Genomic DNA, 9,867 nt, shown 5'->3' on the forward strand with positions numbered 1-9,867 from the left:
CCTGACAATCAGCTTAAACAGGAGAGAAGGTGATGCTCATAAAAACAATAACAATAGCAGCATCAAAATTTAGCTTCTTCAGATGTTTGAAAAATGAGAAAAATCTGTTAGCTGGTTTAACCAAATAATCTTACTGTAAGGACAGACACATTTTTAAAATAGTATAACAGAGGTTTATCTCCTATAATTAATTGTTAATTAGAAATTACTTCCTAACCTTTTACAATGTTCTCCAAAAAGAAAAAATACATTATTTTTAACTCATTATTTTAAATAATATCTCAAATAATGGAACACCTTAACTATCTCACAAAGTCACTAGTTCATGAAGTCAGGTTTTATTAAATATACCTGCTGAAGACTGAAATGGAATTAAAGTATGTTCTTTATCCATACAAAATTTAAATAGTTTTCAAATCACCTCTAAGTAGAAATAATTGTAGAAATTATATTTATTGTAGAAATACTTAACGGCAGAAAGTTTTACTTCTAAATATTTCAAAACTCTCTGCAGAAGCTTATTATATACATGGTGGGGCAAAGATAGGTTTACAGTTGAGAGTACACAAAACACAGAGTTTATTTTTGTATTATTATTTATTACTGTATTATTTTCCATACAAACAACTGTAAGCCTACTTTTGCCCCACCCTGTATAAGAAACATTGGTAGAAACTATAGGGGAATCAGAAAACTCTAAAAGTACAGAGTCCTCACACGTAGGGTCCAATCTGTGTACACATAGCTTGACATAAAAAGTCAAAGAATAATTTAAAAGTTTAAATAAGGCACATTAAGAGAAATGTCATCAGCTGCTTTATAATGTGACTGCCAATAAAAGCAAAAGAAAACCTAAGGCATTTCATCACGGGCAAATTCTAAAAAGATAAAAAGTTTACACTGATTACATTTCCACGGGTTGACACGTTCTTTCTGGCTACTCTTAATTAAACAGTCTAAGCCTGTGTACAAAAACAAAAAAGTTATTATTCAAAGGATACCAAAAGTTTAAAGTCAACAATAGCTGTTTTTATAACATTTAAAAGAAAAGGTAAACAATTCAAGCTTACTGTAACAATTCTTTTAAATATAGCATTCCATGAGAAATTGGGAGCCTTGTACATTGCTGGTGAGAATATAAAATGGTGCAGCTAATGTGGTAAACAGTTTGGCAGTTCCTTAAAAGCTAAACATAGAATTACCATATGACCCAGCAACTCAACTCCTGAGTATATACCCAAAATATTTAAAAATAAGGACTTAAACAGATAGTTGTACACCAACATTCACAGCAGCATTATTCACAGTAGCCAAAAGGTGAAAACGACCCTGTGCTCATCAACAGATGAATGAAGAAAACGTAGTATACATATATATAACAATGGAATATTTCGCAGTCGTAAATAGGAAAGAAGTTCTGATACATGCTACAAAATGAATGAACCTTGAAAACTTTATGCTAAGTGAAATAAGCAGACGCAGGACAAATACACGATTCCAGTTATATGTAATATCTAAAATAGGCAAATTTATAAAGATAGAAAGATTAGAGGTACCAGTGTATAAATGTCTAATCACTATATAGTACACCTGAAACTAATATTGTATGCCAATTATAAACTGAACAATTCAAAAAAAATTACCAGGGGCTGGGGAGAAGGAAATAGGTACTTAATGTCTAACGATTACAGTTTCTCTGTTTGGGGTGATGAAATGGTTTTATTCATAGACAGTGGCAATACAGTTGCACATGATGAATAAATTAATGCCACTTAATTCTACATTTAAAAATGGTAAAAACGGGCCCAGCCAGGTGTTGCTCTGGGGTTGAACATCATCCTAGGATCCAGGAGATCGTGGTTCAATCCACGGTCAGGGCACATTCCCAGATTGTGGGCTCAATCCCCGGTCCGGTCAAGGCACACTCCCAGATTGTGGGCTCAATCCCCGGTCAAGGGCATGCAGGAGGCAGCCGATCAATGACGACTCTCTCATCATTGATGTTTCTCTCTCTCTCTCTCTCTCTCTCTCACTCACTCTTTCTCTCTCTGAAATCAATAAAGATATATTTAAAAAATAAAATGGTAAAAACAGCAAATTTTATGACTTACATATTTATGTATCTGGATCTATACATACACTACCACAATTTTTTTTAAAACAGCATTCCACGATCACCACATGGACTAAAATACAAAAGGAAAGTGTGCCTTTATATAAAATGGAGAGAACTGGTGGTCATCACCATTAACCAAGCTGTCCACCTTGGGCACTGGGAGCCTGACTTGATGTGCCTCCTGATGTGATCTATATAATGATCTTATTGGAAAACTTAACCTGAATCTTATCATGAAGAAAGTGACAAATCTAGAATATGGAATGTTCTGTAGGACAACTGGCCTAGACTCTTCAAAGGATTCACAATCATTAAGAAAAAAGAGAGTTGAGATGACTGTTGTAGATTGGGGAAACCAAAAAAAAACCCACAAAAACCCACAAGAGCCAAGTGCAGTTTTTGAACCCTGACTGGATCTGATCTGCAGGAAAAGGAGCTATAAAGAATGTTCTGGAGATAACAGGCACCATGTGGGATTTCTCACTTATAGTAATGGCATAATGGTTATACAAGAGAATGTCCTTGTACTTAGGAAATACATGCTGAGGTACTTACAGGTGCAGTGTCACAAAATCTGCAACTACTTTTGGAAGGTTTGACAAAAGAGAATAAGAGGCTGGGGAGGGAGGGAGAGAGCACGCTGGAACATCTGGGGTAAGATAATAGTGAATTCAAATGAAGGACATATAGGTGCTCAGGCAATTTTCTTTCAATTTTACTGTGGGTTTGAAAATTTAAAAATAAAAAAAAAATTAGAAAAATTAGAATTCTTTTCCACTGAGAGTATACTTAAGAAAGCTAAATGAACAAGGGGGAAAATATAGCAAATTCAGTGCTCTACATACCTTCTACATCATACCAATGTGCACCATTCGTGATCCCATCTTTGAAAGTCTCGTCTTCATCTCCGGGGCAATGAGGCGCCCCAGTTTTCATGATAGGGTGGTTTGAAGCATAGGCTTTTGCCAAGTACTTAAATACTTCATCATCTGAGGTTTTGCTATAGATTCCAGTGGCCTTATGTTCTGGAGAATCATCAAAAGGATAGCTTGCTACCACTGAGCCACCATGCAGATTTCCAGAAAGCACGAACCTTTGAAAATACAACCAAATCACATGTCACCAAAAAAAAAAAAAAAAACACAGAAAACACCGTGCATTGAAAAATTTTACATCGTTCAGCTCTGGCCCGTGTAGCTCAGTAGGTTGGAGCATCATCTCATATACTAGAAGGTTGTGGGTTTGATTCCTGATCAAGGCACATACCTAGGTTGTGGGCTCAATCCCCGGTCAGGGCACATACCTAGGTTGTGAGTTTGATCCCTGGTAGAGTCTAGGCATGTAAAGAAGACAACCAATCAATGTTCTCTCTCACACTGATGCTTTCTCTCTCTCTCTTTCCTTCCCTCCTACTCTCTCTAAAATCAATAAGCATATCCTCAGGTGAGGATTAAAAAAACATTTTTACATCTTTCATAAATAAGTTCAGTATCGCTCTTGACACCTAGAAGACAATTCTATCAGTGTTCTAAGTAGGTCAACAACAAAAAAGGGAAAGAAAGCATTATCAATTTAACAAATTTTAAATAGTTTTTACAATTCAAATTAACTTCAAATAACTTTAAAAATTTTCCCATCATTAAAAAAGTAGCTGGATAGCACAGTATAAGTTAATGTTTTCAGGAGACATTGAGGGAATTCTAAATATATGTAGTTAGGTCAAACAATATGAATTTGCCAATATTCAATCATTTTTTGACCCACAAAAATGACAATTTCATATAGTTCAACCAAAAACTTATATTTCATAATGTGTTAATTTCAAAGAAAGCATGACGTATATAAATAAATATCTGTTGAATACATTAGTTAGGTTAATAACTTTCATGCTTTTTTAAGATAGGGAGTCTAATTCGAAACAGGATGTGTTTTGCCTCGCTCCAGGTTCACAATACACTACATACACATTTTCAAGAGAAAAGCCACAGCTGAGAAGACTGGTGGTGGGGGAGGGGGGGGAGGGGGGAGTAGGGGAAGGAACCAGATACACTGAGCTGCTTTCAGAGAAAAACAATACAGCACATAAAAGACTAGTCCTCCATTGCATCACTGTAAAAGCAGCTCTTTCTAGGACCAAGGTTCCTGATTGGCCCATTAGAAAATAAACTGACAGGGAGACAAAACTGCTCCTATAAAAGAAACATTTTTACTTTTTTATGTTTCTACTTTTAAGTGAACCCATTTACAATCTGGTCAAATTTATAGATACAGAAATACTCCTTTTGTGGTGAAAGCTAAAGGCAAAAACAGGCTGAAGTCCTATTTATACATCTATCCCTCATTTAACAGTTCAAACCAACACTGTAAGTGGAGATTAAACACTTACTTTTCTCTTTGTACTTGAAACTGGATTTTCTCGATTCTGCTTTTTTGTGGTTGAAATGAACTGACATGCAGAAATTCTAAAGGCGGTTGATAAATAGCATTTATTTCTATATGCTTGAAAGAAAACTAAACCTATGGTATGTCTCAGAAGCGATCAAACAATGAAAATTATACGGAATCTGTCCATCAGTAGAAAGAACTCAGCCACTAAGACAGTGATTAAATACTAAAATAGACTATGAAAAGAGACTAATTAAAAACTAATATTATTATAATTAGCACTCTTCCAGACACCACAGGAGAATGCCACTTGGTAGAGCTGCGATAGCACAGGCTACGGAGCCAGCCAAATGTGCGTAAGAACACTCGGTCTCCCAGACCTGTCTCACTAAAAATATGATCAGAAGTTACTGCCGCTGCATTCGTTGAACCCCCGTTTCTCTCTCATCTGCAAAATGGGGATTAATGCTACCTGCTTCCCATGGTTGTTATAAGAAACATGAAACATCTCCAGTAAAACAACTGTGTTTTAGCACCTGCTCAACAAATAGAATTTCAAGTTTTGGAGAGATCTAGCATCTTGCTTGGGGACTCCCTGCCTTACAGACTATCATTCTACTCCTCAGTACCACCTTCAGACCTTGGGTGACACAATGATACAGAAACAAAAACTAATTACATATTCTAACATTCTGACTCTATCTTAATCATCCCTCCCCCACAGTTTAAGGTATTAACAATTTACTTTCTGGTTTGCCTGCCTAAAATAATTTAAATAATTTCCCCCCCACTGACTTTGGGAAAGTTATAAGAAGGGACCCAGTTCAGGCAATCCATTCAGCAACAAATTTTCATGCGTGTCAACTATGTACCAAACGTTCAACATGCTAGGGAACACCTCAGTGAAGAAACAGACACAAAAATGCCCTCAAGGCATTCATATTCCAGTGACATAAAATGAATAACTATAAATATTCTAAAGAACTGATAGATACAATTTTAATTACATATTTTTAATTAAAACTTGAAATTCCAAGATTCTCTACTAAATGCTGTTTTTTTACTTTGTTCCACAATTCTTGCAACTTCTTAGAAATGGCCTCACCAAATATGGTACTTTTAGAAAAAATGAAATATCTGCAATGTACTAGAATGATAAAATTCAATTATTAGATTTTCCTTACTCTATTTACAGATTTACAAGTGCCGATACCACTCTTTGTCAAACCAACTTTGCATATCAATCCAATTTTGTTTGAAAGGTATTTTATGGTTCCCATTCAAATCGATTCTCTTAAGTATTTCTCATACTTGACTTCAGCATCATATATCATTCGTTGTGTAAGATTTAAAATAGCTGCTAAATATATTATATTATAAACAAGAGTTTATAGATACTAAAATGTAAATCTCTATGTTAACTCTATTATGCTCTACAGATAACCCTATAAATAACTTTTAAAAATTAAGAGAACTTGATGTCTGATAAACTAAATTCTAAAGATTGAGGAAACTGTAGATATACACACAATCCTCCAAAAGTAATCTGCACCCACCCCCAACAATATAATGCTTTTCACAAAGATACCAAAAAATGTATATGCTAATCTGTTAAAATCCAAGCAGCTATTTTTCATTAAAGACATAGTGTGACAAAAAAAATATGAGTCAAGTAAATTATAAAATATTTTAATAATAGTTAAAATGTTGTATAGTTTCCTAAGTATACGTCTCAATTATCAAGAGTAAAAAAAGTCCCCCTGGATGAAGTTTAAAGTGAGACAAAGAAAATAAACTTCACTTTTCCAAGCAGAAGGAAGTAAGTCTTAAAATTTTACATATTCCAAATAACAACAAAAACCTTTTCCAAATATAGCTAAGTGAATAGGGTATCAAGAAATTATTCAAATGATTTATTTCACAAATACACTGAAAAGTCATTTCCCCATGCAGACTAATGTCTGTGGTTTTTAAGTTTCCTATCCATAAAGCTGACTCAATAGTTAGGCATTAGTCTCAAATTGTTTGTGTGCTTGTTTTTAATTTTGTTTACATATCAATGTTCTTTCCTATCCATCATTAAAGAATATGAATTTTGAGTTAATTTTTGAAAACTGATGATGGATGGGTGTACTTTTCATCCTATATATATAGTCACCTACTTTCACTTCTAATCAGAGCTACGTTTGAAGAATGGTTGGGTATGATTAGAGAAGTCCATAGGCACAGAACAAAATGACTTGCTATGTAATACTAACTGAGACAGACGAGCTTTTAAAATTCTCACAAGCTCCTATCATTGAACCAACTAGCCCAGACCATAATTGATAAACATTAAATACAGGGGATATGAAAGTGTTAACCAGAGTGTGCATTTTGGGTTCCAGATTTTAAAGTTTAAAGCTTTCTGTATAGCCTCAAGGTGACTTGCACCAAGACAAAGCTCATTTTCATTTCTGGTCACAACAGAACCAACAGTGAACTGAAGAATCTGTTAGTCACAGAATTTACATCCCTGCAAAGGTTGTGACAGGGCATTTTAAACATGTCACTTAAGCTGTGATGGCCCTGGCTGGTGTGGCTCAGTTGGTTGGAGCATCCTCCCAGGTGCACCAAAGGGTCGAGGGTTTGATTCCTGATCAGGGCACATACCCAGGTTGCCAGTTCAATCCCCAGTCAGGGTTGGGAGGAAGTCAACCGATCAATGTTTCTCTCTCACATCCATGTTTTTCTCTCTTTCCACCTCTCCCCCGCTTCCTTCCTCTCTCTGTGGAATCACTGAAAGCATATCCTCGGGTGAGGATTTAAAAAAAAAAAAAAGAGCAATGCAAACAGTGCATTTGATACATCTCAGAAAAGCCCTGGCCATCACAGCTTCTGACAATAAGATGTACATTAAGTTCGCCCTGGTCCGTGCGGCTCGGTTGGTGGGAGCGTTGCCCCATACACCAAAAAGTGGTGGGTTCGATTCCCAGCAGGACATATATATACCCAGGTTCCGGGTTCAGTCCACCCGGGGTTGGGGCATGTATGGAAGGCAGAAGAATCTAGAATTGTCACACTGCCCACACATTTTCTAGGTGCTCTATATACGGAAATCTTGGAGAAGAGATGATTCCAACTCCCACGGAGAAATTTCTTCGCTGATTATTACTTTTATCGTTGTCTGCCACTCCAAGATCTTCTTCAAATCAAGATGGGAAGAGTAACTAGCCTCACGAAGATACACAACAAAATGGAAACATGCTAGCAAAGCTGATCCTCGATAAAGGGAGGGGGTGCACGCTCACTTCAGACATTACTGCCTCTGGAGCAAGTTCCCTCTTCCTTCATTCCTTACCTCCGTTTTGCTGAAAATCCTACCCATCGCTCAAGACTCAGGATAAGTCCTAAGCCTTCCACAGGGATGATCCATATTACTGTAACCCACACACAGTCGCAGTAGGAACAATTCCTAGGAAGTTTTACTGGGTACATAAACACCACCCCCACCCCCACATATATTTATAATATTCTCTTGTTATACACCAATTTCTTGAGATCGTTTTAAGGACCTCGATAACACTTCAGGTGTGTGTTAAATGTGACATCAGAAACCCTTCGGAGAGTTTAAAATGAAGCCGCGTGTAGGTGAGGGTTCCAGATCTGTGCAAGTTCTCCAGCCATATCCATATGCTCCTTAGCTGAGTCAGAGGGAGTCAAGACTGGAAAAGAACCAGTCTCTGGGAAATAACCAAGAGCAAGATCCTGGGGAGTGTCCTTTATCATTTCTGGGCCACAGTCTCCCTCTATGGCTGCTCAGAGCTCTAACTAACAACCTGCCTGAGTCTAAGTCCCAGCTGCACTCCGTACTAGGTGAATTACTGAACCAACCTGACCCTCGATTTCCCCATATGGAAAACAGGAATATTAATGGTGTCCGTCCCATCAGGTGGTGGCCACTGCAAGGGCTCAGCACCACGCCTACGGTAGTGAGCTCACCGCGGCCCTGACAGCTTATCTGTAAAATGAGTGAGCTGACCTAGGTCGTCCTTAAGGTCTCTTCCATCACTCCCATTCCAGGGTCCTGTGGAAACAGGGACCAGACCGCCAGAGCGGAGTCTTCCCCGAGCCAAACTGCTCTCTTCCCAGCGGCTGAAGGAAATGACAGCCTCCAGGCAGAGCTGCTGGGGCACTGAGCACCGGCGGCCACGCGGCCTGGGCCCCGGGCCGCTGCAGGGCGGTCGCCCTCCGCCCCTATGCTGGGTCCCTGGCCTGCGAGTATCGGCCGAGCGCGGGCCCCCCTGCCTCGGCCCCGAGACCCGTGCGGACGGTGCGGAGAGGGGGTGGGGTGGGGTGGGGTAGGGGGCGCCACTCACTTGTTCCTGCGGATCCAGTCGATGAGGGCGCGCACCTCGGGCACCTCGTCCAGGGCCGGGGCCTCCCCTGTGCTGAACTGGTCCGGGAAGCTGCGGTTGAGGTCGCGGCCCCGGCTGTTGTCGCGGCCGCTGGGCCCGGCAGGTCCCCCGTCGCCGAAGTCGCACTCGCCCTCGCGGGCGCGCTCGAAGCCATCGGGGTTGAGGCTGGGCAGCACGTACACGTCCGTGGTGTTCAGCAGGCGGACGAGGCGCGGGTCGCCGCGGCGGTAGCCGGCCGCCAGCTCGCGGGCCAGGTAGACCAGCACCTGGCGCGACACCGTCTCGTCGCCGTGCATGTTGCCCACCAGCTTCACCTGCGGCCGGCCGGGCAGCAGCGGCCCCGCCGCGTCCGGCCCCGCGGCCCCGTCCGAGGGCGGCGGCCCCAGGCCGGCCGTGAGGCGCAGCACCCACAGCGGCCGGCCCTCCACCGACGTGCCTATGCTGAAGAGGCGGGCCAGGCCCGGGGGCCCCGCGGCCGCCGCCTCCCTCAGAGCCCAGCCCAGCTCCTCTTCGTGGTAGTAGCGGTCGAACTGGCCCTCGCCCGCCTCGGAGCCCGCGCTCGTCGCCTCCGCCTTCTTGATGTGCGCTGCCCGCGCAGGGCTTCCCAGCAGCAGCAAAAGACACAACAGCGGCGGGAGGCGCCCTGGCCGCCAGCGCGGCCGCGCGCCCCATCCGCTCGCCATCTTCCAGCCGCACAGCCCAGCCCCGCTCCGCTCCCGCGGCTCCGAGCTCCGGGCAGCCGCGGCCGGCTGGTTCCCCTCCGCGCCTAGCAACCCTCCGCTCTCAGCCAATCGCGGAAGGGCCTTCTGTGGCGTCACGCGGGGGGCGGGGCTTCCCTTAAAGCAGCCGATTCCGGTGGTTCCTGCCTTCCCCTTGTCCGGGAAGAGTTTGGTTACTCTCCAGCTTCCCCGAGGTTCCCCTCGCTCTCTCGCCTTCCTCCCCAGTGTCCGTCCCGCATTTTTTCTCCGC

The 9,867-nt window shown here is 41.8% G+C and overlaps 1 protein-coding gene across 1 annotated transcript in view; it reads right to left on the minus strand.

Moving 5' to 3' along the window:
- The window catches only part of CPD (carboxypeptidase D), a 57,909-nt gene extending 48,314 nt beyond the window's left edge, over window positions 1-9,595 (minus strand). Inside the window, exons 1-2 of the mRNA XM_016201973.2 lie at window positions 8,860-9,595; window positions 2,962-3,209 (exon numbers count right to left, since the gene is read on the minus strand). Coding sequence (XP_016057459.2) covers window positions 2,962-3,209; window positions 8,860-9,581 — 970 coding nt within the window. The 5' untranslated portion in view covers window positions 9,582-9,595. The remainder of the gene's footprint in view (window positions 1-2,961; window positions 3,210-8,859) is intronic.
- Between the last annotated feature and the right edge of the window lie 272 nt (window positions 9,596-9,867).

This window comes from Miniopterus natalensis, chromosome 17, assembly GCF_054644295.1.
Source record: "Miniopterus natalensis isolate mMinNat1 chromosome 17, mMinNat1.hap1, whole genome shotgun sequence".
NCBI classification, from domain to species: domain Eukaryota; kingdom Metazoa; phylum Chordata; class Mammalia; order Chiroptera; family Miniopteridae; genus Miniopterus; species Miniopterus natalensis.